The sequence below is a fragment of the Mustelus asterias genome (assembly GCF_964213995.1).
Source record: "Mustelus asterias chromosome X unlocalized genomic scaffold, sMusAst1.hap1.1 SUPER_X_unloc_4, whole genome shotgun sequence".
In the NCBI taxonomy this organism is placed as follows: domain Eukaryota; kingdom Metazoa; phylum Chordata; class Chondrichthyes; order Carcharhiniformes; family Triakidae; genus Mustelus; species Mustelus asterias.
Genome location: NW_027595349.1, coordinates 311,756 through 339,298, shown reverse-complemented (window position 1 = coordinate 339,298; position 27,543 = coordinate 311,756). Strand labels below are relative to the sequence as shown.

The following is a 27,543-nucleotide window of genomic DNA, read 5'->3' as shown; positions in this document are numbered from 1 at the left end:
TTTCTGTACTGTAGAGATTCTATGATTCAATGAGAAAGGGAAAAGTTCCTTCCTCATAATCTTGTATACTTCAATCAGGTTGCCCCTTAGCCTTCTCTGCTCCAACGAAAACAACCCAAGCCGAACCAACCTCTCTTCATAACTCAAATGCTCCATCCCAGGCAGCATCCTGGTGAATCTCCTCTGCACCCCCTCCAGTGCAATCTTCCTATAATGTGGCGACCAGAACTGCACACAGTGCTCTAGCTGTGGCCTCACCAAAGTTCTATACAACTCCAACATGACTTTCCCTGTTTGTGTAATCTATACCTCGATTGATAAAGGCAAGTCTCCCATATGCTTTCTTAACTACCCCTATTAACCTGTCACCAGGGAGAAATCTATGCTAGGCATCATAGTTAGGAACCCAGATCCTCTGCAGCTGGGCTGATGCCAGTCTAGTCCTCTGGGTACAATGGGCTCCTGCACTCATGTGCCCTCTCTGGTGCTTTGCCACCAACAGCACAGATTGGGAACTGGGACACAGGTCGGGAATCTTCCATTCCTTATCATTCGTGGGTGGGAATTCCCACTGACATCCCAGTCCCAACTGCTGACAAGCAGGCAGGAGAAAGTCTGCACTGGCAACTGGGATTCTACTCGAATAGATGTGGTGCGACCCTCAGTAATGGGCACAGATGCAATGGAAGTCCAACTCACCTCTCTGTTGAAGAAACAGAATATCGTTGTCACCAGTATACCCTGTCAAACACAATAAATTCATTCGTCATTCCTCTGTGCTGGGAGTGCCTGATCAGAACAGAACATCATCCTTTCTCCCGGTTCAGCTGGGGTGGCACAGTGACACAGTGGTTAGCATTGCTGCCTCACAGCACCAGGGACCTGGGTTCAATTCCAGCATTGGGTCACAGTCTGTGTGGAGTTTGCATGTTCTCCCAGTGTCTGCATGGTTTCCTCCCATACGCCAAAGATGTGCAGGTTAGGTGGATTGGCCATGCTAAATTGCCCCTTAGTGTCAAGGGGATTAGCAGGGTAAATATATGGGGCTATGGGGATAGGGGCTGGGTGGGATTGGGGTGGTACAGACTTGATGGGCCAAATGGCCTCCTTCTGCACTGTAGGGATTCTATGATTCAGGCTGAGGATGACCCCCATCCCATAATAGGAGGGTGAGAATTTTCACCCAGTCTGACACAATTTGGGATAGGTCCAAGTCATTGGTCTGCAAGAATGGAGAACCTCTTGTGCACGATTTAGTCACATAACAGACACTGGACCTCTCAGGGTTACCACTCCCTGTGGGTTTGTCCCCACCCACCAGCTGGTAACTATGGGCAGCAGCCAATAGAAATGCAGAGCTGTGTGTGTGAGTGACAGGAATGGCCTCCATCCTCTCCCTCCTTGGGGGAGTTGCCCATTGGAAGGTCATTGGAATAGTGTCTCTCCAGCTCTGTGCCGTCACAATGTGCTGTTAGTCTACGGTACTGGACAGACCTTGGCGTGGAGGCTGGGATAAAGGAGAGACGGGAGATCACAGGAAAATCTGGGGAAGACAGCTGGATGGATGGGAAGATCACAAACTGAGCTCCAAAGGTCAGCAACAACAGACAAGATTGAGTGGCGGCGACTCAGCAGCCGTTTCATATGACTGGCGATGGTTAGTCAACAAGCTCGATTGTCCTCAGGAGGCCTCAACCCCTTGGGCCACAGCTCCATTCAGTACCTCAGCCAAGTGGCTGGCGAGAGTCACTGCACCGCCACCAGGAGCAGAACCCAGGCTACTTGTAATCTTGATGGGCACTGAGGCCAAACTGAGCCCCTGTACAGGTTTCAGCGGAGAACAGATCATGGGATGGAGCCTTGGATCTTGCTGTGCTCTGTGCAGGGCTCAGTACCACACTGGTATTGCAGGATTCCTTGCTGATGATTGGCCGTATCCCCTGAACTCATTTCAATCGGATCAAACCCCCCCTCCTATACTCTTCCCCCCACTCCCACCAACACCAGAAGCTGAGACTTGCTCGTCCGATACACGTATTGAAGCCATTTTACCTGAAAATGCATGAAGATGTGCATCACATGATCATAGATCTCTCCAGTCAGACGGCCGTCGGGTTTATATGGAAACAGAACAAACTGGATCCCCAAAAGGGGCACCAGGATGAGCGTCGCTCGGACCACTTTCATGTAGGCCTCGGACTGAGCCTGGTGAGTGACCCTCAGTTTGGTGATCAGAACCCGAACAATGTTGAGGAGGAAGAACAGGTTAACCTGCAGAGATAAGAGTCACATCAGATGAGGAAATAACAGCAACTGAATCCAGAGCTTCCCCCCCTCCTCTTCCATTCCCCCCCCCCTCCCCATCCTCCTCCCTCCCCCCTCCCCATCCTCCTCCCTCCCCCCCTCCTCTTCCATTCCCCCCACCTCCGCATCCTCCTCCCTCCCCCCTCCCCATCCTCCTCCCTCCCCCCTCCGCATCCTCCTCCCTCCCCCCTCCCCATCCTCCTCCCTCCCCCCTCCGCATCCTCCTCCCTCCCCCCTCCCCATCCTCCTCCCTCCCCCCTCCCCATCCTCCTCCCTCCCCCTCCCCAACCTCCTCCCTCCCCCCCTCCGCATCCTCCTCCCTCCCCCTTCTCCATCTCTCCCTCCCCCCTCCCCATCCTCCTCCCTCCCCCCTCCCCATCCTCCTCCCTCCCCCTCCCCATCCTCCTCCCTCCCCCCTCCCCATCCTCCTCCCTCCCCCCTCCGCATCCTCCTCCCTCCCCCCTCCCCATCCTCCTCCCTCCCCATCCTCCTCCCTCCCCCTCCCCATCCTCCTCCCTCCCCCCCTCCGCATCCTCCTCCCTCCCCCCTCCCCATCCTCCTCCCTCCCCCCTCCGCATCCTCCTCCCTCCCCCTTCTCCATCTCTCCCTCCCCCCTCCGCATCCTCCTCCCTCCCCCTCCTCCATCTCTCCCTCCCCCCTCCGCATCCTCCTCCCTCCCGCTCCTCCATCTCTCCCTCCCCCCTCCGCATCCTCCTCCCTCCCCCCCTCCGCATCCTCCTCCCTCCCCCTCCTCCATCTCTCCCTCCCCCCTCCGCATCCTCCTCCCTCCCCCCTCCACATCCTCCTCCCTCCCCCCCTCCCCATCCTCCTCCCTCCCCCCTCCCCATCCTCCTCCCTCCCCCTCCCCATCCTCCTCCCTCCCCCCCTCCCCATCCTCCTCCCTCCCCATCCTCCTCCCTCCCCCTCCCCATCCTCCTCCCTCCCCCCTCCCCATCCTCCTCCCTCCCCCCTCCCCATCCTCCTCCCTCCCCCTCCCCATCCTCCTCCCTCCCCCCCTCCCCATCCTCCTCCCTCCCCCTCCCCATCCTCCTCCCTCCCCCTCCCCATCCTCCTCCCTCCCCCCTCCCCATCCTCCTCCCTCCCCCCTCCCCATCCTCCTCCCTCCCCCCTCCCCATCCTCCTCCCTCCCCCCTCCGCATCCTCCTCCCTCCCCCCTCCCCATCCTCCTCCCTCCCCCCTCCGCATCCTCCTCCCTCCCCCCTCCCCATCCTCCTCCTTCCCCCCTCCCCATCCTCCTCCCTCCCCCTCCCCATCCTCCTCCCTCCCCCCCTCCGCATCCTCCTCCCTCCCCCCTCCCCATCCTCCTCCCTCCCCCCTCCGCATCCTCCTCCCTCCCCCTCCTCCATCTCTCCCTCCCCCCTCCGCATCCTCCTCCCTCCCCCCTCCGCATCCTCCTCCCTCCCCCTCCTCCATCTCTCCCTCCCCCCTCCGCATCCTCCTCCCTCCCCCCTCCGCATCCTCCTCCCTCCCCCTTCTCCATCTCTCCCTCCCCCCTCCGCATCCTCCTCCCTCCCCCTCCTCCATCTCTCCCTCCCCCCTCCGCATCCTCCTCCCTCCCCCCTCCGCATCCTCCTCCCTCCCCCCTCCGCATCCTCCTCCCTCCCCCCTCCGCATCCTCCTCCCTCCCCCTTCTCCATCTCTCCCTCCCTTTCCCCTCCTCCCCTCCTGGAAGCTCTGGCAGTTTTATCCTTCCTCAGCCCAAGGACATTGCGACCAATGGTTGGGCCTCGCACAACTGCCTTGGAATGTCCTGATGTCCATGTGTCATCTCTTAGATACAATGTAGAAAGCAGCTGTTTGGTAAAGCAGAATATTGCTGAAAAGAGTGACATGTTGCTGTAGCTATTAACACACTTGGTGTTGTTCAGTAAGTGCTGCCTAATTGTGGAATCACCTCTAATGGGAGACATTTTGTTTAGATTTTGCAAGCTCAGGCAGATTGAATTACTACCTGTACTCTGCTATCATGACCAATTCAAAGGAACTTGCTGCTTGTTTTAATCAGCCAGTCAATGTGATTTACAATCTAACTACCTGACATTACACTGGCAGTAAAATTCATACACCACGTTGCTTAGTTGTGTGGTAGGCAGAATATCTTTTTGGACTGACGGCTGCATCCTGTTAGTAGAAAATACCACTTATGTAGTCACTGCATAGTAACAGTGTGAAGTAGCTTACGTGACCTGTTGTTGACATTTTTGAGATTCTTTGCCTTTCCAGGGTAATTTGAGGTAAACCAGGCACTTTTCAGGTCTGACGATGGCAGCCTCTGACCCATTTGTGAACTTGCACGATGCAGAGCGAACAATGATCTGATCAGGATAGTCATTGTCCCACAGGATAGATTTGATGAGCTCTATTTCTGTGCCAAGCTTGCAAGGTGAGTAAGTGGCTAGGCCCCTATTTACAAGATTGCTGATAAAGCCAGTTTTGTAGCACGCGGAGTTGTTTTAAAAAATAATATAAGATACGTACCACCAAGGCAGTGCAGATGGGGCCATGGACAATGTACAGGAGGTGAGTGTCTATTCGCATCCAGCAACTAGAGGGAAGGAAGGAACAGAGTCACACCCTGACAAAGGTCAATCCCCAGACACTGACCAGACGCAACGGCATCAAACTGATCCTGGCGATGACACATTCACAAGGTCATGTCCTCAACCTGTTTGTCGAGATGTGATTGGCTGTTCCTGCCTGCTTTCACAAGCAGGACGTGCTACTGGTTGGCACCCAGAAAGCGGGAAATTAAACTTGAAACAGGGCTGGAACCAAAGGAGGAGATTTTGAGCTGGAGAGAGAAACGACAGAGCTGATGCTCCCTGTACACGGATTACAAAGCAAGGCGGGGGGACAAAGGACCATATTGAGGTAGGAAATTGTGTGAGTGCATGTTTGTGTGAGAGTGTGTGTGTGTGTGTGAAAGTATGTGAGAGAGTGAGTGCGAAATACACACACACACACACACACACACACACACACATATATATGTGAGAGTGTGAGAGTGAGTGCGAGAGTGAGTGAGTATATATATATACACACATATATATGTGAGAAAGAGTGTGAGAGAGTGAATGCAAGTGTGTGTTTGTGTGTGGATATATATATGAGAGAGAGTGAGTGTGAGACAGTGACTGAGAGAGTGAGTGAGTGAATATATAAACATATATATGTGAGAGAGTGTGAGTGTGAGTGAGTGTGTATATACATACATGTATATGTGAGAGAGAGAGAGAGAGAGCACGAGGACAAGAAAGGGCGAGAGAGCGGGAGAGCAGGAGAGAGCAAGAGAGAGCGTGAGCGCAAGAGAGCGCCGCAGTGGGTAGCGTCCCTGCCTCTGAGCCAGACGTTCCGGGTTCGAGTCCCATCCCAGGATTTGATGGCTACGGAAGGTGCCTTCATACTGCAGCCAAACAGGTTGAGTCAGCTTGCAAAATCCTTCCAAACATGCCAATGGCTGGCGGTAAGAGCAGGAGAGACTCCTGGTCAGCTACGCTTGATGTGGAGTGGCCTCCCCTCAAGCTAAAAGCCCCTGGTGACAGACTAGCAACCTGTTCCTAGAAATCCTAGCGATGGAAACAGAGGAAAATCTGCCTTAGTATCCATCTATACATCTTTGAACACTAAGGGACAATTTAGCATGGCCAATCCACCTAACCTGCACATCTTTGGACTGGAAGAAAACCGGAGCACCCGGAGGAAACCCACACAGACACGGGGAGAACATGCAGACTCCGCACAGACAGTGACCCAAGCCGGGAATTGAACCCGGGTCCCTGGCGCTGTGAGGCAGCAGTGCCAACCCACTGTGCCGCCATTCCACACAAATACAGAAATCTCAATGGGACCCTTATAGAAAACTTCAGCACTTGGAGTCACAAAGGGTCAAACAGCTTTTTCTAGCAGGACGGCAAACAGGGTGGAGGTGGTTTGGGTCACGGGGTCAGGAGAGAAAATCTCTCCTCAGGGAGAGACACTGTCCACCATCTTGTGTGACCTTCAAAAGGTCATTTGGATCAGGGCTGCTCTCTGCACAAGTATAGAAAAGAACATGGAGAGGTTTACAGGGATTGGATTGGAAATGTTGGAAAGACTGTCAGATTGATCCCAAGTCAGCAGAATGGAATGGGGGAGGCCCATTGTCACAGAGCCCCAACAACCGGCACGGTAGCACAGTGGTTAGCACTGCTGCTTCACAGCTCCAGGGACCTGGGTTCGATTCCCGGCTTGGGTCACTGTCTGTGTGGAGTTTGCACATTCTCCCCGTGTCTGCGTGGGTTTCCTCCGGGTGCTCCGGTTTCCTCCCACAGTCCAAAGATGTGTGGGTTAGGTTGATTGGCCACGCTAAAATTGCCCCTTAGTGTCCCGGGATGCGTAGATTAGAGGGATTGGCGGGTAAAATGTGTAGGGATATGGGGGTAGGGCCTGGGTGGGATTGTGGTCGGTGCAGACTCAATGGGCCGAATGGCCTCTTTCTGTACTGTAGGGATTCTATGAATTTTCTTCTAAAAACCAGGGCCAACTCACGCCATTATTCAGCCTCACCCCAAACAGAGTCCCCAAAATGTCTGAATGTCATCCCAATCCTGACTCAGCCCTGAGCATGATCCAGAATTCCCGATCCCAACACCCCCACCAGCAACACTAGCCACTGTCATCCTGACCACTGGAGTTAAATCTCAGTCCCACACAGAATTCCACTCTCCCCATCATCAGCTCCATCCCAAATATCCACTTGGTGTTATTCCCCCTCTCCTGCTTTTTCCTTAATTCTCTTCCCAGTTTCCGCTCCTCCCTATTCCCATTTTAACCACTCTGCTTGAGGATGGTTTGGCCTGACTCCATTTTGCGTTTTGTGGGATTCTCCCACACAAAGCATTTCCCTTGGACAGGGATATCTCCCAGTTACAACACCAAGTTCCTGCCCGGGGCCTGAGATCAGCAATCGAAGAAGTTCCTACTTGTCGTTGAAGTAGTTGCTCCTGGCTGCTGCATGAATGATCGCTGGGACCAATGGGAAGCCTGGAAAGAGACAGACACAGTGACAATATCCAGCCACAATCAGAGAAATCGACAAACTGACACTGGGCCAGAAACAACTGTCCACCAATTATTTACAGGGCCAGGGCAGCACCAAAACGTTGTTATAGATCAGGAGCGACTCGATGAAACTTTAACTATAAAGGCTATATTGCCAACAGAATTTTTTATTCATTTGTGGGTCATGGGCGTCGCTGGCTGGGTCCAGCATTTATTGCCCATCCCTAGTTACCCTTGGAGGGCAGTTGAGAGTCAACCACATTGCTGTGGCTCTGGAGTCACATGTAGGCCAGACCGGGTAAGGACGGCAGATTTCCTTCCCTAAAGGACATTAGTGAACTAGATGTGTTTTCCCGACAATCGACAATGGTTTCATGGTCATCAGTAGATTCTTATTCCAGATTTATTTTATTGAATTCAAATTCCATTAACCTATGTGGTGGGATTCGAACCCGGGTCCCCAGAACATTAGCTGAGTTTCTGGATTAATAGTCTAGCGATAATACCACTAGGCCATCACCTCCTCATAATTTTTATATGCAGAATATTTCTATACAGAATATTTCTACACATGTACAACACGGTAAGACTAGATTACAATGCGACGGCTCCTCGGGATTCCCAGGATCCAACTGCTAATCCCTCCTCAAGGGTTCGCACCCTCCTGCCAATTGGTCAGCTGCCCACTGGGGCAATATACAGGGTCCTCGCCGGTGTCATGACCCTCGGAACATTCCCCCCACCCCCACTCCCCCTCCCCTCCACCACCCCCACCCCCACCACTCTTCAAGGGCTACGCTACGACAGAAATGGTGAGAACGTGCAATGAGAAATGAAGGACAGGAACCACACAATGTGAAGGGAGGAGCGATTCATCTCCATCTGACAGATACCCAAGTGTTAGACAGGCCAGGAGCAGCCACCAAGGAGACGCCTGGCTGCCGGTGGCAGAATGAAAAAGCAGAACGGGACGGAGATCCTGGATATCAACAAATGACCAGCTCGGGAAAGGGCAGCCAAATTCTGCAGTCCAGCCCCTCCCGCACCATCTCGCCAGTCACCCTCCATCCCCCGCATCACTTCCACCAGCGCCAATTGAGTTGGCATGACCCACCTTCTGTGACATGCTCAATTCCTTTTGATTTGATTTATTATTGTCACGTATTGGGATACAGTGAAAAGTATTGTTTCTTGCGCGCTATACAGACAAAGCATGCGGTTCATAGCCAACACAGGGGAGAAGGAAAGGAGAGAGTGCAGAATGTAGTGTTACAGTCAGAGCTAGAGTGCAGAGAAAGATCAACTTCATGCGAGGCAGGTCCATTCAAAAGTCTGACAGCAGCAGGGAAGAAGCTGTTTTTGAGTCGGTTGGTACGTGATCTCAGACTTTTGCATCTTTTTCCCGATGGAAGAAGGTGGAAGAGAGAATGTCCGGGGTGCTTAGGGTCCTTAATTATACTGGCTGCTTTTCCGAGGCAGCAGGAAGTGTAGACAGAGTCAATGGATGGGAGGCTGGTTTGCGTGATGGTTTGGGCTACATTCACGACCTTTTGCAGTTTCTTACGGTCTTGGGCAGAGCAGGAGCCATACCAAGCTGTGATACAAGCAGAAAGAATGCTGTAAAAGTTGGTGAGAGTCGTAGTTGACATGCCAAATTTCCTTAGTCTTCAAGAAAGTAGAGGCGTTGGTGGGGCTTTCTTAACTGTAGTGTCGGCATGGGGGGACCAGGACAGGTTGTTGGTGATCTGGACACCTAAAAACTTGAAGCTCTCGACCATTTCTACTTCATCCCCATTGATGTAGACAGGGGCATGTTCTCCTTTACGCTTCCTGAAGTCGATGACAATCTCCTTCATTTTGTTGACATTGAGGGAGAGATTACTGTCGCCGCACCAGTTCACCAGATTCTCTATCTCATTCCTGTGCTCTGTCTCATCATTGTTTGAGATCCAACCCACTACGGTGGTGTCGTCAGCAAACTTGAAAATCGAGTTGGAGAGGAATTTGGCCGCACAGTCATAGGTGTATAAGGAGTATAGTAGGGAGCTGAGAACACAGCCTTGTGGGGCACCGGTGTTGAGCATGATCGTGGAGGAGGTGTTGTTGCCTATCCTCATAACACATCCTGCCAGGAATCTCGCTCACCATCTCATCCCATCAGGTCCCAGCCAACCGCCCGCCCGCACTCTCATTGCCATCATCACCAGGGTCATACACACCTCGGAGTTACTCGACAGTCTGCCCACCATGCACCCCTCACAAGAGATGAGGGTGCACAGATGCTAGCGAGGACCAGAGGGAGATTGTTGAAGTTTCTGCAATGGAGGGAGGAGGTGATAGTGAATCTTTCAGCCTCGTCTCTCGCACGGAACAGGCTTGGTGACCCTCCGAACATCGGCTACCCCTGAACTGAGCTTCAATCAGCATTTGAAAAATTCCAGCACTTGCTGTCGTCCCTTCCTGATCTGAGGCCACCACATGGTGACCATGACCTGCTCCCCAGAGAGGGCAAAGTCCCCTCAGAGGCAGGCACTCCATCACATCAAACAGTGCAGGGGAAACTGGCTCGCGTACCCTGCCCCTCGGTTAGACTTCCGTTTCAGGTAAGTACGAACGCACTTGGCAATGTTCACAGCAGGGGGTGGGCAAGGGGGGACAGAATGACAGAAGGGACAGTTCATTGTGTACCAGTGGGCACTGCCCTCTCAAGCATGGCTGGTGAGCCTGAGGTGCAGAATCCCTGGAGCCATGCAGGGAAGCAGAGGGAGGGATCGACAAGGCCGCCACACTCCCTGTCTGCAGCAGAGAGGGTGGACGGGAGAAACTCAAAGAGATGTGGGTGATGTGGCAGTTAGCGCCACGCTGTAATCCCCGCAGGGAGCGTGCAGTGAAGCCCCCTGGGAAATTGAGCAGTGCGGCACTCCCTCAGTACTGACCCTCTGACAGTGCAGCACTCCCTCAGTACTGACCCTCTGACAGTGCGGCACTCCCTCAGTACTGACCCTCTGACAGTGCGGCACTCCCTCAGTACTGACCCTCTGACAGTGCGGCACTCCCTCAGTACTGACCCTCTGACAGTGCGGCACTCCCTCAGCACTGACCCTCTGACAGTGCGGCACTCCCTCAGCACTGACCCTCTGACAGTGCAGCACTCCCTCAGTACTGACCCTCTGACAGTGCGGCACTCCCTCAGTACTGACCCTCTGACAGTGCGGCACTCCCTCAGTACTGACCCTCTGACAGTGCGGCACTATCTCAGTACTGACCCTCTGACAGTGCGGCACTATCTCAATACTGACCCTCTGACAGTGCGGCACTATCTCAGTGCTGAACCTCTGACAGTGCGGCACTCCCTCAGTACTGACCCTCTGACAGTGCGGCACTCCCTCAGTACTGACCCTCTGACAGTGCGGCACTCCCTCAGTACTGACCCTCTGACAGTGCGGCACTCCCTCAGTACTGACCCTCTGACAGTGCGGCACTCCCTCAGTACTGACCCTCTGACAGTGCGGCACTCCCTCAGTACTGACCCCCTGACAGTGCGGCACTCCCTCAGTACTGACCCTCTGACAGTGCGGCACTCCCTCAGCACTGACCCTCTGACAGTGCGGCACTCTCTCAGTACTAACCCTCTGACAGTGCGGCACTCCCTCAGCACTGACCCTCTGACAGTGCGGCACTCCCTCAGCACTGACCCTCTGACAGTGCGGCACTCTCTCAGTACTAACCCTCTGACAGTGCGGCACTCCCTCAGTACTGACCCTCTGACAGTGCGGCACTCCCCCAGCCCTGACCCTCTGACAGTGCGGCGCTCCCTCAGCACTGACCCTCTGACAGTGCGGCGCTCCCTCAGTACTGACCCTCTGACAGTGCCGCACTCCCTCAGCACTGACCCTCTGACAGTGCGGCGCTCCCTCAGTACTGACCCTCTGACAGTGCGGCACTCCCTCAGCACTGACCCTCTGACAGTGCAGCACTCCCTCAGTACTGACCCCCTGACAGTGCGGCGCTCCCTCAGCACTGACCCTCTGACAGTGCGGCGCTCCCTCAGTACTGACCCTCTGACAGTGCGGCACTCCCTCAGCACTGACCCTCTGACAGTGCAGCACTCCCTCAGTACTGACCCCCTGACAGTGCGGCACTCCCTCAGTACTGACCCCCTGACAGTGCAGCACTCCCTCAGCACTGACCCTCTGACAGTGCGGCACTCTCTCAGTACTAACCCTCTGACAGTGCGGCACTCTCTCAGTACTGACCCTCTGACAGTGCGGCACTCTCTCAGTACTAACCCTCTGACAGTGCGGCACTCTCTCAGTACTGACCCTCTGACAGTGCGGCACTCCCTCAGTACTAACCCTCTGACAGTGCGGCACTCTCTCAGTACTGACGCTCTGACAGTGCGGCACTCCCTCAGCACTGACCCTCTGACAGTGCGGCACTCCCTCAGTACTGACCCTCTGACAGTGCGGCACTCTCTCAGTACTGACCCTCTGACAGTGCGGCACTCCCTCAGCACTGACGCTCTGACAGTGCGGCACTCCCTCAGTACTGACCCTCTGACAGTGCGGCACTCCCTCAGTACTGACCCTCTGACTGTGCGGCACTCCCTCAGTACTGACCCTCTGACAGTGCGGCACTCCCTCAGCACTGACCCTCTGACAGTGCGGCACTCCCTCAGCACTGACCCTCTGACAGTGCAGCACTCCCTCAGCACTGACCCTCTGACTGTGCGGCACTCCCTCAGTACTGACCCTCTGACAGTGCGGCACTCCCTCAGCACTGACCCTCTGACAGTGCGGCACTCCCTCAGCACTGACCCTCTGACAGTGCGGCACTCCCCCAGTACTGACCCTCTGACGGTGCGGAACTCCCTCAGTGCTGACCCCCTGACAGTGCGGCACTCCCTCAGCACTGACCCTCTGACAGTGCGGCACTCCCTCAGCACTGACCCCCTGACAGTGCGGCACTCCCTCAGCACTGACCCTCTGACAGTGCGGCACTCCCTCAGCACTGACCCCCTCACAGTGCGGCACTCCCTCAGCACTGACCCCCTGACAGTGCGGCACTCCCTCAGCACTGACCCTCTGACAGTGCGGCACTCCCTCAGCACTGACCCCCTGACAGTGCGGCACTCCCTCAGCACTGACCCCCTGACAGTGCGGCACTCCCTCAGCACTGACCCCCTGACAGTGCGGCACTCCCTCAGCACTGACCCTCTGACAGTGCGGCGCTCCCTCAGTACTGACCCTCTGACAGTGCGACACTCCCTCAGCACTGACCCTCTGACAGTGCGGAACTCCCTCAGCACTGACCCTCTGACAGTGCGGCACTCCCTCAGCACTGACCCTCTGACAGTGCAGCACTCCCTCAGCACTGACCCTCTGACTGTGCGGCACTCCCTCAGTACTGACCCTCAGACAGTGCGGCACTCCCTCAGCACTGACCCTCTGACAGTGCGGCACTCCCTCAGCACTGACCCTCTGACAGTGCGGCACTCCCCCAGGACTGACCCTCTGACAGTGCGGAACTCCCTCAGTGCTGACCCCCTGACAGTGCGGCACTCCCTCAGCACTGACCCTCTGACAGTGCGGCACTCCCTCAGCACTGACCCCCTGACAGTGCGGCACTCCCTCAGCACTGACCCTCTGACAGTGCGGCACTCCCTCAGCACTGACCCCCTCACAGTGCGGCACTCCCTCAGCACTGACCCCCTGACAGTGCGGCACTCCCTCAGCACTGACCCTCTGACAGTGCGGCACTCCCTCAGCACTGACCCCCTGACAGTGCGGCACTCCCTCAGCACTGACCCCCTGACAGTGCGGCACTCCCTCAGCACTGACCCCCTGACAGTGCGGCACTCCCTCAGCACTGACCCTCTGACAGTGCGGCACTCCCTCAGCACTGACCCTCTGACAGTGCGGCACTCCCTCAGCACTGACCCCCTGACAGTGCGGCACTCCCTCAGCACTGACCCTCTGACAGTGCGGCACTCCCTCAGCACTGACCCTCTGACAGTGCGGCACTCCCTCAGTACTGACCCTCTGACAGTGCGGCACTCCCTCAGTACTGACCCCCTGACAGTGCGGCACTCCCTCAGTACTGACCCTCTGACAGTGCGGCACTCCCTCAGTACTGACCCCCTGACAGTGCGGCACTCCCTCAGCACTGACCCTCTGACAGTGCGGCACTCCCTCAGTACTGACCCTCTGACAGTGCGGCACTCCCTCAGTACTGACCCTCTGACAGTGCGGCACTCCCTCAGCACTGACCCTCTGACAGTGTGGCACTCCCTCAGTACTGACCCTCTGACAGTGCGGCACTCCCTCAGTACTGACCCTCTGACACTGCGGCACTCCCTCAGTGCTGACCCCCTGACAGTGCGGCACTCCCTCAGTACTGACCCTCTGACAGTGCGGCACTCCCTCAGTACTGACCCTCTGACACTGCGGCACTCCCTCAGTACTGACCCTCTGACACTGCGGCACTCCCTCAGTACTGACCCCCTGACAGTGCGGCACTCCCTCAGTACTGACCCTCTGACACTGCGGCACTCCCTCAGTACTGACCCTCTGACAGTGCGGCACTCCCTCAGTACTGACCCCCTGACAGTGCGGCACTCCCTCAGTACTGACCCTCTGACAGTGCGGCACTCCCTCAGTACTGAGCCTCTGACAGTGCGGCACTCCCTCAGCACTGACCCTCTGACAGTGTGGCACTCCCTCAGTACTGACCCTCTGACAGTGCGGCACTCCCTCAGCACTGACCCTCTGACAGTGCGGCACTCCCTCAGTACTGACCCTCTGACAGTGCGGCACTCCCTCAGTACTGACCCTCTGACAGTGCGGCACTCCCTCAGTACTGACCCTCTGACAGTGCGGCACTCCCTCAGTACTGACCCTCTGACAGTGCGGCACTCTCTCAGTACTGACCCTCTGACAGTGCGGCACTCCCTCAGTACTGACCCTCTGACAGTGCGGCACTCCCTCAGCACTGACTCTCTGACAGTGCGGCACTCCCTCACACTGACCCTCTGACAGTGCGGCACTCCCTCAGTACTGACCCTCTGACAGTGCGGCACTCCCTCAGTACTGACCCTCTGACAGTGCGGAACTCCCTCAGTACTAACCCTCCGACAGTGCGGCGCTCCCTCAGCACTGACCCTCCGACAGTGCGGCACTCCCTCAGTACTGACCCTCTGACAGTGCGGCACTCCCTCAATACTGACCCTCTGACAGTGCGGCACTCCCTCAGCGCTGACCCTCTGACAGTGCGGCACTCCCTCAGTACTGACCCTCTGACAGTGCGGCACTCCCTCAGTACCGACCTACTGACAGTGTTGCACTCCCTCAGTACTGACCCTCTGACAGTGCGGCACTCCCTCAGTACTGACCCTCTGACAGTGCGGAACTCCCTCAGCACTGACCCTCTGACAGTGCGGCACTCCCTCAGCACTGACCCTCTGACAGTGCGGCACTCCCTCAATACTGACCCTCTGACAGTGCGGCACTCCCTCAATACTGACCCTCTGACAGTGCGGTACTCCCTCAGCACTAACCCTCCGACATTGCGGCACTCCCTCAGTACTGACCCTCTGACAGTGCGGCACTCCCTCAGCACTGACCCTCTGACAGTGTGGCACTCCCTCAGTGCTGACCCTCTGACAGTGCGGCACTCCCTCAGCACTGACCCTCTGACAGTGCGGCACTCCCTCAGTACTGACCCTCTGACAGTGCGGCACTCCCTCAGTACTGACCCTCTGACAGTGCGGCACTCCCTCAGCACTGACCCTCTGACAGTGCGGCACTCCCTCAGTGCTGACCCTCTGACAGTGCGGCACTCCCTCAGTACTGACCCTCTGACAGTGCGGCACTCCCTCAGTACTGACCCTCTGACAGTGCGGCACTCCCTCAGTACCGACCCTCTGACAGTGCGGCACTCCCTCACTACTGACCCTCTGACAGTGCGGCACTCCCTCAGCACTGACCCTCTGACAGTGCGGCACTCCCTCAGCACTGACCCTCTGACAGTGCGGCACTCCCTCAATACTGACCCTCTGACAGTGCGGCACTCCCTCAGCGCTGACCCTCTGACAGTGCGGCACTCCCTCAGTACTGACCCTCTGACAGTGCGGCACTCCCTCAGTACCGACCTACTGACAGTGTTGCACTCCCTCAGTACTGACCCTCTGACAGTGCGGCACTCCCTCAGTACTGACCCCCTGACAGTGCGGCACTCCCTCAGCACTGACCCTCTGACAGTGCGGCACTCCCTCAGCACTGACCCCCTCACAGTGCGGCACTCCCTCAGCACTGACCCTCTGACAGTGCGGCACTCCCTCAGCACTGACCCTCTGACAGTGCAGCACTCCCTCAGCACTGACCCTCTGACTGTGCGGCACTCCCTCAGTACTGACCCTCTGACAGTGCGGCACTCCCTCAGCACTGACCCTCTGACAGTGCGGCACTCCCTCAGCACTGACCCTCTGACAGTGCGGCACTCCCCCAGTACTGACCCTCTGACGGTGCGGAACTCCCTCAGTGCTGACCCCCTGACAGTGCGGCACTCCCTCAGCACTGACCCTCTGACAGTGCGGCACTCCCTCAGCACTGACCCCCTGACAGTGCGGCACTCCCTCAGCACTGACCCTCTGACAGTGCGGCACTCCCTCAGCACTGACCCCCTGACAGTGCGGCACTCCCTCAGCACTGACCCCCTGACAGTGCGGCACTCCCTCAGCACTGACCCCCTGACAGTGCGGCACTCCCTCAGCACTGACCCTCTGACAGTGCGGCGCTCCCTCAGTACTGACCCTCTGACAGTGCGACACTCCCTCAGCACTGACCCTCTGACAGTGCGGAACTCCCTCAGCACTGACCCTCTGACAGTGCGGCACTCCCTCAGCACTGACCCTCTGACAGTGCAGCACTCCCTCAGCACTGACCCTCTGACTGTGCGGCACTCCCTCAGTACTGACCCTCTGACAGTGCGGCACTCCCTCAGCACTGACCCTCTGACAGTGCGGCACTCCCTCAGCACTGACCCTCTGACAGTGCGGCACTCCCCCAGTACTGACCCTCTGACAGTGCGGAACTCCCTCAGTGCTGACCCCCTGACAGTGCGGCACTCCCTCAGCACTGACCCTCTGACAGTGCGGCACTCCCTCAGCACTGACCCCCTGACAGTGCGGCACTCCCTCAGCACTGACCCTCTGACAGTGCGGCACTCCCTCAGCACTGACCCCCTCACAGTGCGGCACTCCCTCAGCACTGACCCCCTGACAGTGCGGCACTCCCTCAGCACTGACCCTCTGACATTGCGGCACTCCCTCAGCACTGACCCCCTGACAGTGCGGCACTCCCTCAGCACTGACCCCCTGACAGTGCGGCACTCCCTCAGCACTGACCCCCTGACAGTGCGGCACTCCCTCAGCACTGACCCTCTGACAGTGCGGCACTCCCTCAGCACTGACCCTCTGACAGTGCGGCACTCCCTCAGCACTGACCCCCTGACAGTGCGGCACTCCCTCAGCACTGACCCTCTGACAGTGCGGCACTCCCTCAGCACTGACCCTCTGACAGTGCGGCACTCCCTCAGTACTGACCCTCTGACAGTGCGGCACTCCCTCAGTACTGACCCCCTGACAGTGCGGCACTCCCTCAGTACTGACCCTCTGACAGTGCGGCACTCCCTCAGTCCTGACCCCCTGACAGTGCGGCACTCCCTCAGCACTGACCCTCTGACAGTGCGGCACTCCCTCAGTACTGACCCTCTGACAGTGCGGCACTCCCTCAGTACTGACCCTCTGACAGTGCGGCACTCCCTCAGCACTGACCCTCTGACAGTGTGGCACTCCCTCAGTACTGACCCTCTGACAGTGCGGCACTCCCTCAGTACTGACCCTCTGACACTGCGGCACTCCCTCAGTGCTGACCCCCTGACAGTGCGGCACTCCCTCAGTACTGACCCTCTGACAGTGCGGCACTCCCTCAGTACTGACCCTCTGACACTGCGGCACTCCCTCAGTACTGACCCTCTGACACTGCGGCACTCCCTCAGTACTGACCCCCTGACAGTGCGGCACTCCCTCAGTACTGACCCTCTGACACTGCGGCACTCCCTCAGTACTGACCCTCTGACAGTGCGGCACTCCCTCAGTACTGACCCCCTGACAGTGCGGCACTCCCTCAGTACTGACCCTCTGACAGTGCGGCACTCCCTCAGTACTGAGCCTCTGACAGTGCGGCACTCCCTCAGCACTGACCCTCTGACAGTGTGGCACTCCCTCAGTACTGACCCTCTGACAGTGCGGCACTCCCTCAGCACTGACCCTCTGACAGTGCGGCACTCCCTCCGTACTGACCCTCTGACAGTGCGGCACTCCCTCAGTACTGACCCTCTGACAGTGCGGCACTCCCTCAGTACTGACCCTCTGACAGTGCGGCACTCCCTCAGCACTGACCCTCTGACAGTGCGGCACTCCCTCAGCACTGACCCCCTGACAGTGCGGCACTCCCTCAGCACTGACCCTCTGACAGTGCGGCACTCCCTCAGCACTGACCCCCTCACAGTGCGGCACTCCCTCAGCACTGACCCCCTGACAGTGCGGCACTCCCTCAGCACTGACCCTCTGACAGTGCGGCACTCCCTCAGCACTGACCCCCTGACAGTGCGGCACTCCCTCAGCACTGACCCCCTGACAGTGCGGCACTCCCTCAGCACTGACCCCCTGACAGTGCGGCACTCCCTCAGCACTGACCCTCTGACAGTGCGGCGCTCCCTCAGTACTGACCCTCTGACAGTGCGACACTCCCTCAGCACTGACCCTCTGACAGTGCGGAACTCCCTCAGCACTGACCCTCTGACAGTGCGGCACTCCCTCAGCACTGACCCTCTGACAGTGCAGCACTCCCTCAGCACTGACCCTCTGACTGTGCGGCACTCCCTCAGTACTGACCCTCTGACAGTGCGGCACTCCCTCAGCACTGACCCTCTGACAGTGCGGCACTCCCTCAGCACTGACCCTCTGACAGTGCGGCACTCCCCCAGTACTGACCCTCTGACAGTGCGGAACTCCCTCAGTGCTGACCCCCTGACAGTGCGGCACTCCCTCAGCACTGACCCTCTGACAGTGCGGCACTCCCTCAGCACTGACCCCCTGACAGTGCGGCACTCCCTCAGCACTGACCCTCTGACAGTGCGGCACTCCCTCAGCACTGACCCCCTCACAGTGCGGCACTCCCTCAGCACTGACCCCCTGACAGTGCGGCACTCCCTCAGCACTGACCCTCTGACAGTGCGGCACTCCCTCAGCACTGACCCCCTGACAGTGCGGCACTCCCTCAGCACTGACCCCCTGACAGTGCGGCACTCCCTCAGCACTGACCCCCTGACAGTGCGGCACTCCCTCAGCACTGACCCTCTGACAGTGCGGCACTCCCTCAGCACTGACCCTCTGACAGTGCGGCACTCCCTCAGCACTGACCCCCTGACAGTGCGGCACTCCCTCAGCACTGACCCTCTGACAGTGCGGCACTCCCTCAGCACTGACCCTCTGACAGTGCGGCACTCCCTCAGTACTGACCCTCTGACAGTGCGGCACTCCCTCAGTACTGACCCCCTGACAGTGCGGCACTCCCTCAGTACTGACCCTCTGACAGTGCGGCACTCCCTCAGTACTGACCCACTGACAGTGCGGCACTCCCTCAGCACTGACCCTCTGACAGTGCGGCACTCCCTCAGCACTGACCCCCTCACAGTGCGGCACTCCCTCAGCACTGACCCCCTGACAGTGCGGCACTCCCTCAGCACTGACCCTCTGACAGTGCGGCACTCCCTCAGCACTGACCCCCTGACAGTGCGGCACTCCCTCAGCACTGACCCCCTGACAGTGCGGCACTCCCTCAGCACTGACCCCCTGACAGTGCGGCACTCCCTCAGCACTGACCCTCTGACAGTGCGGCACTCCCTCAGCACTGACCCTCTGACAGTGCGGCACTCCCTCAGCACTGACCCCCTGACAGTGCGGCACTCCCTCAGCACTGACCCTCTGACAGTGCGGCACTCCCTCAGCACTGACCCTCTGACAGTGCGGCACTCCCTCAGTACTGACCCTCTGACAGTGCGGCACTCCCTCAGTACTGACCCCCTGACAGTGCGGCACTCCCTCAGTACTGACCCTCTGACAGTGCGGCACTCCCTCAGTACTGACCCCCTGACAGTGCGGCACTCCCTCAGCACTGACCCTCTGACAGTGCGGCACTCCCTCAGTACTGACCCTCTGACAGTGCGGCACTCCCTCAGTACTGACCCTCTGACAGTGCGGCACTCCCTCAGCACTGACCCTCTGACAGTGTGGCACTCCCTCAGTACTGACCCTCTGACAGTGCGGCACTCCCTCAGTACTGACCCTCTGACACTGCGGCACTCCCTCAGTGCTGACCCCCTGACAGTGCGGCACTCCCTCAGTACTGACCCTCTGACAGTGCGGCACTCCCTCAGTACTGACCCTCTGACACTGCGGCACTCCCTCAGTACTGACCCTCTGACACTGCGGCACTCCCTCAGTACTGACCCCCTGACAGTGCGGCACTCCCTCAGTACTGACCCTCTGACACTGCGGCACTCCCTCAGTACTGACCCTCTGACAGTGCGGCACTCCCTCAGTACTGACCCCCTGACAGTGCGGCACTCCCTCAGTACTGACCCTCTGACAGTGCGGCACTCCCTCAGTACTGAGCCTCTGACAGTGCGGCACTCCCTCAGCACTGACCCTCTGACAGTGTGGCACTCCCTCAGTACTGACCCTCTGACAGTGCGGCACACCCTCAGCACTGACCCTCTGACAGTGCGGCACTCCCTCAGTACTGACCCTCTGACAGTGCGGCACTCCCTCAGTACTGACCCTCTGACAGTGCGGCACTCCCTCAGTACTGACCCTCTGACAGTGCGGCACTCCCTCAGTACTGACCCTCTGACAGTGCGGCACTCTCTCAGTACTGACCCTCTGACAGTGCGGCACTCCCTCAGTACTGACCCTCTGACAGTGCGGCACTCCCTCAGCACTGACTCTCTGACAGTGCGGCACTCCCTCACACTGACCCTCTGACAGTGCGGCACTCCCTCAGTACTGACCCTCTGACAGTGCGGCACTCCCTCAGTACTGACCCTCTGACAGTGCGGAACTCCCTCAGTACTGACCCTCCGACAGTGCGGCGCTCCCTCAGCACTGACCCTCCGACAGTGCGGCACTCCCTCAGTACTGACCCTCTGACAGTGCGGCACTCCCTCAATACTGACCCTCTGACAGTGCGGCACTCCCTCAGCGCTGACCCTCTGACAGTGCGGCACTCCCTCAGTACTGACCCTCTGACAGTGCGGCACTCCCTCAGTACCGACCTACTGACAGTGTTGCACTCCCTCAGTACTGACCCTCTGACAGTGCGGCACTCCCTCAGTACTGACCCTCTGACAGTGCGGAACTCCCTCAGCACTGACCCTCTGATAGTGCGGCACTCCCTCAGCACTGACCCTCTGACAGTGCGGCACTCCCTCAATACTGACCCTCTGACAGTGCGGCACTCCCTCAATACTGACCCTCTGACAGTGCGGTACTCCCTCAGCACTAACCCTCCGACATTGCGGCACTCCCTCAGTACTGACCCTCTGACAGTGCGGCACTCCCTCAGCACTGACCCTCTGACAGTGTGGCACTCCCTCAGTGCTGACCCTCTGACAGTGCGGCACTCCCTCAGCACTGACCCTCTGACAGTGCGGCACTCCCTCAGTACTGACCCTCTGACAGTGCGGCACTCCCTCAGTACTGACCCTCTGACAGTGCGGCACTCCCTCAGCACTGACCCTCTGACAGTGCGGCACTCCCTCAGTGCTGACCCTCTGACAGTGCGGCACTCCCTCAGTACTGACCCTCTGACAGTGCGGCACTCCCTCAGTACTGACCCTCTGACAGTGCGGCACTCCCTCAGTACCGACCCTCTGACAGTGCGGCACTCCCTCACTACTGACCCTCTGACAGTGCGGCACTCCCTCAGCACTGACCCTCTGACAGTGCGGCACTCCCTCAGCACTGACCCTCTGACAGTGCGGCACTCCCTCAATACTGACCCTCTGACAGTGCGGCACTCCCTCAGCGCTGACCCTCTGACAGTGCGGCACTCCCTCAGTACTGACCCTCTGACAGTGCGGCACTCCCTCAGTACCGACCTACTGACAGTGTTGCACTCCCTCAGTACTGACCCTCTGACAGTGCGGCACTCCCTCAGTACTGACCCCCTGACAGTGCGGCACTCCCTCAGCACTGACCCTCTGACAGTGCGGCACTCCCTGAGCACTGACCCCCTCACAGTGCGGCACTCCCTCAGCACTGACCCTCTGACAGTGCGGCACTCCCTCAGCACTGACCCTCTGACAGTGCAGCACTCCCTCAGCACTGACCCTCTGACTGTGCGGCACTCCCTCAGTACTGACCCTCTGACAGTGCGGCACTCCCTCAGCACTGACCCTCTGACAGTGCGGCACTCCCTCAGCACTGACCCTCTGACAGTGCGGCACTCCCCCAGTACTGACCCTCTGACGGTGCGGAACTCCCTCAGTGCTGACCCCCTGACAGTGCGGCACTCCCTCAGCACTGACCCTCTGACAGTGCGGCACTCCCTCAGCACTGACCCCCTGACAGTGCGGCACTCCCTCAGCACTGACCCTCTGACAGTGCGGCACTCCCTCAGCACTGACCCCCTCACAGTGCGGCACTCCCTCAGCACTGACCCCCTGACAGTGCGGCACTCCCTCAGCACTGACCCTCTGACAGTGCGGCACTCCCTCAGCACTGACCCCCTGACAGTGCGGCACTCCCTCAGCACTGACCCCCTGACAGTGCGGCACTCCCTCAGCACTGACCCCCTGACAGTGCGGCACTCCCTCAGCACTGACCCTCTGACAGTGCGGCGCTCCCTCAGTACTGACCCTCTGACAGTGCGACACTCCCTCAGCACTGACCCTCTGACAGTGCGGAACTCCCTCAGCACTGACCCTCTGACAGTGCAGCACTCCCTCAGCACTGACCCTCTGACTGTGCGGCACTCCCTCAGTACTGACCCGCTGACAGTGCGGCACTCCCTCAGCACTGACCCTCTGACAGTGCGGCACTCCCTCAGCACTGACCCTCTGACAGTGCGGCACTCCCCCAGTACTGACCCTCTGACAGTGCGGAACTCCCTCAGTGCTGACCCCCTGACAGTGCGGCACTCCCTCAGCACTGACCCTCTGACAGTGCGGCACTCCCTCAGCACTGACCCCCTGACAGTGCGGCACTCCCTCAGCACTGACCCTCTGACAGTGCGGCACTCCCTCAGCACTGACCCCCTCACAGTGCGGCACTCCCTCAGCACTGACCCCCTGACAGTGCGGCACTCCCTCAGCACTGACCCTCTGACATTGCGGCACTCCCTCAGCACTGACCCCCTGACAGTGCGGCACTCCCTCAGCACTGACCCCCTGACAGTGCGGCACTCCCTCAGCACTGACCCCCTGACAGTGCGGCACTCCCTCAGCACTGACCCTCTGACAGTGCGGCACTCCCTCAGCACTGACCCTCTGACAGTGCGGCACTCCCTCAGCACTGACCCCCTGACAGTGCGGCACTCCCTCAGCACTGACCCTCTGACAGTGCGGCACTCCCTCAGCACTGACCCACTGACAGTGCGGCACTCCCTCAGTACTGACCCTCTGACAGTGCGGCACTCCCTCAGTACTGACCCCCTGACAGTGCGGCACTCCCTCAGCACTGACCCTCTGACAGTGTGGCACTCCCTCAGTACTGACCCTCTGACAGTGCGGCACTCCCTCAGTACTGACCCTCTGACACTGCGGCACTCCCTCAGTGCTGACCCCCTGACAGTGCGGCACTCCCTCAGTTCTGACCCTCTGACAGTGCGGCACTCCCTCAGTACTGACCCTCTGACACTGCGGCACTCCCTCAGTACTGACCCTCTGACACTGCGGCACTCCCTCAGTACTGACCCCCTGACAGTGCGGCACTCCCTCAGTACTGACCCTCTGACACTGCGGCACTCCCTCAGTACTGACCCTCTGACAGTGCGGCACTCCCTCAGTACTGACCCCCTGACAGTGCGGCACTCCCTCAGTACTGACCCTCTGACAGTGCGGCACTCCCTCAGTACTGAGCCTCTGACAGTGCGGCACTCCCTCAGCACTGACCCTCTGACAGTGTGGCACTCCCTCAGTACTGACCCTCTGACAGTGCGGCACTCCCTCAGCACTGACCCTCTGACAGTGCGGCACTCCCTCAGTACTGACCCTCTGACAGTGCGGCACTCCCTCAGTACTGACCCTCTGACAGTGCGGCACTCCCTCAGTACTGACCCTCTGACAGTGCGGCACTCCCTCAGTACTGACCCTCTGACAGTGCGGCACTCTCTCAGTACTGACCCTCTGACAGTGCGGCACTCCCTCAGTACTGACCCTCTGACAGTGCGGCACTCCCTCAGCACTGACTCTCTGACAGTGCGGCACTCCCTCACACTGACCCTCTGACAGTGCGGCACTCCCTCAGTACTGACCCTCTGACAGTGCGGCACTCCCTCAGTACTGACCCTCTGACAGTGCGGAACTCCCTCAGTACTGACCCTCCGACAGTGCGGCGCTCCCTCAGCACTGACCCTCCGACAGTGCGGCACTCCCTCAGTACTGACCCTCTGACAGTGCGGCACTCCCTCAATACTGACCCTCTGACAGTGCGGCACTCCCTCAGCGCTGACCCTCTGACAGTGCGGCACTCCCTCAGTACTGACCCTCTGACAGTGCGGCACTCCCTCAGTACCGACCTACTGACAGTGTTGCACTCCCTCAGTACTGACCCTCTGACAGTGCGGCACTCCCTCAGTACTGACCCTCTGACAGTGCGGAACTCCCTCAGCACTGACCCTCTGACAGTGCGGCACTCCCTCAGCACTGACCCTCTGACAGTGCGGCTCTCCCTCAATACTGACCCTCTGACAGTGCGGCACTCCCTCAATACTGACCCTCTGACAGTGCGGTACTCCCTCAGCACTAACCCTCCGACATTGCGGCACTCCCTCAGTACTGACCCTCTGACAGTGCGGCACTCCCTCAGCACTGACCCTCTGACAGTGTGGCACTCCCTCAGTGCTGACCCTCTGACAGTGCGGCACTCCCTCAGCACTGACCCTCTGACAGTGCGGCACTCCCTCAGTACCGACCCTCTGACAGTGCGGCACTCCCTCACTACTGACCCTCTGACAGTGCGGCACTCCCTCAGCACTGACCCTCTGACAGTGCGGCACTCCCTCAGCACTGACCCTCTGACAGTGCGGCACTCCCTCAGCACTGACCCTCTGACAGTGCGGCACTCCCTCAGTACTGACCCTCTGACAGTGCGGCACTCCCTCAGTACTGACCCTCTGACAGTGCGGCTCTCCCTCAGGACTGACCCTCTGACAGTGCGGCTCTCCCTCAGCACTGACCCTCTGACAGTGCGGCACTCCCTCAGTACTGACCCTCTGACAGTGCGGCACTCCCTCAGTGCTGACCCTCTGACAGTGCGGCACTCCCTCAGCACTGACCCTCTGACAGTGCGGCACTCCCTCAGCACTGACCCTCTGACAGTGAGGCACTCCCTCAGTACTGACCCTCTGACAGTGCGGCACTCCCTCAGTACTGACCCTCTGACAGTGCGGCACTACCTCAGTACTGACCCTCTGACAGTGCGGCACTCCCTCAGCACTGACCCTCTGACCGTGCGGCACTCCCTCAGCACTGACCCTCTGACAGTGCGGCACTCCCTCAGTACTGACCCCCTGACAGTGCGGCACTCCCTCAGTACTGACCCTCTGACAGTGCGGCACTCCCTCAGTGCTGACCCCCTGACAGTGCGGCACTCCCTCAGTACTGACCCTCTGACAGTGCGGCACTCCCTCAGTACTGACCCTCTGACAGTGCGGCACTCCCTCAGCACTGACCCTCTGACAGTGTGGCACTCCCTCAGTACTGACCCTCTGACAGTGCGGCACTCCCTCAGTACTGACCCTCTGACACTGCGGCACTCCCTCAGTGCTGACCCCCTGACAGTGCGGCACTCCCTCAGTACTGACCCTCTGACAGTGCGGCACTCCCTCAGTACTGACCCTCTGACACTGCGGCACTCCCTCAGTACTGACCCTCTGACACTGCGGCACTCCCTCAGTACTGACCCCCTGACAGTGCGGCACTCCCTCAGTACTGACCCTCTGACACTGCGGCACTCCCTCAGTACTGACCCTCTGACAGTGCGGCACTCCCTCAGTACTGACCCCCTGACAGTGCGGCACTCCCTCAGTACTGACCCTCTGACAGTGCGGCACTCCCTCAGTACTGAGCCTCTGACAGTGCGGCACTCCCTCAGCACTGACCCTCTGACAGTGTGGAACTCCCTCAGTACTGACCCTCTGACAGTGCGGCACTCCCTCAGAACTGACCCTCTGACAGTGCGGCACTCCCTCAGTACTGACCCTCTGACAGTGCGGCACTCCCTCAGTACTGACCCTCTGACAGTGCGGCACTCCCTCAGTACTGACCCTCTGACAGTGCGGCACTCCCTCAGTACTGACCCTCTGACAGTGCGGCACTCTCTCAGTACTGACCCTCTGACAGTGCGGCACTCCCTCAGTACTGACCCTCTGACAGTGCGGCACTCCCTCAGCACTGACTCTCTGACAGTGCGGCACTCCCTCACACTGACCCTCTGACAGTGCGGCACTCCCTCAGTACTGACCCTCTGACAGTGCGGCACTCCCTCAGTACTGACCCTCTGACAGTGCGGAACTCCCTCAGTACTGACCCTCCGACAGTGCGGCGCTCCCTCAGCACTGACCCTCCGACAGTGCGGCACTCCCTCAGTACTGACCCTCTGACAGTGCGGCACTCCCTCAGTGCTGACCCTCTGACAGTGCGGCACTCCCTCAGCACTGACCCTCTGACAGTGCGGCACTCCCTCAGTACTGACCCTCTGACAGTGCGGCACTCCCTCAGCACTGACCCTCTGACAGTGCGGCACTCCCTCACACTGACCCTCTGACAGTGCGGCACTCCCTCAGTACTGACCCTCTGACAGTGCGGCACTCCCTCAGCACTGACCCTCTGACAGTGCGGCACTCCCTCAATACTGACCCGCTGACAGTGCGGCACTCCCTCAATACTGACCCTCTGACAGTGCGGCACTCCCTCAGTACTGACCCTCTGACAGTGCAGCACTCTCTCAGCACTGACCCTCTGACAGTGCGGCACTCCCTCAGCACTAACCCTCCGACATTGCGGCACTCCCTCAGTACTGACCCTCTGACAGTGCGGCACTCCCTCAGCGCTGACCCTTCAACATTGCGGCACTCCCTCAATACTGACCCTCTGACAGTGCGGCACTCCCTCAGCACTAACCCTCCGACATTGCGGCACTCCCTCAGTACTGACCCTCTGACAGTGCGGCACTCCCTCAGCACTGACCCTCTGACAGTGCGGCACTCCCTCAGCACTAACCCTCCGACATTGCGGCACTCCCTCAGTACTGACCCTCTGACAGTGCGGCACTCCCTCAGCGCAGACCCTCTGACAGTGCGGCACTCCCTCAGGACTGACCCTCTGACAGTGCGGCGCTCCCTCAGTACTGACCCTCTGACAGTGCGGCACTCCCTCAGCACTGACCCTCTGACAGTGCGGCGCTCCCTCAGTACTGACACTCTGACAGTGCGACACTCCCTCAGCACTGACCCTCTGACAGTGTGGCACTCCCTCAGTACTGACCCTCTGACAGTGCGGGACTCCCTCAGCGCTGGCCCTCTGACAGTGCGGCACTCCCTCAGCACTGACCCTCTGACAGTGCGGCACTCCCTCAGTGCTGACCCTCTGACAATGTGGCACTCCCTCAGTACTGACCCTCTGACAGTGCGGCGCTCCCTCAGCGCTGACCCTCTGACAGTGCGGCACTCCCTCAGCACTGACCCTCTGACAGTGCGGCACTCCCTCAGTGCTGAACCTCTGACAGTGCGGCACTCCCTCAGTACTGACCCTCTGACAGTGCGGCAGTCCCTCAGTGCTGACCCTCTGACAGTGCGGCACTCCCTCAGCGCTGACCCTCTGACAGTGCGGCACTCC

At 59.0% G+C, this 27,543-nt stretch overlaps 1 protein-coding gene across 4 annotated transcripts in view; it reads right to left on the bottom strand.

Annotated features, from left to right (window-relative positions):
* The window catches only part of LOC144491334 (calcitonin gene-related peptide type 1 receptor-like), a 282,765-nt gene that overhangs the window by 3,981 nt on the left and 251,241 nt on the right, over nt 1-27,543 (bottom strand). For all 4 annotated transcript variants that reach the window (XM_078208995.1, XM_078208996.1, XM_078208994.1 and 1 more), the window contains 4 exons: nt 7,287-7,347; nt 4,804-4,870; nt 2,053-2,271; nt 700-741 (listed from right to left, as the gene is read on the bottom strand). In XM_078208995.1, the coding sequence (XP_078065121.1) occupies nt 700-741; nt 2,053-2,271; nt 4,804-4,870; nt 7,287-7,347 (389 nt within the window). The remainder of the gene's footprint in view (nt 1-699; nt 742-2,052; nt 2,272-4,803; nt 4,871-7,286; nt 7,348-27,543) is intronic.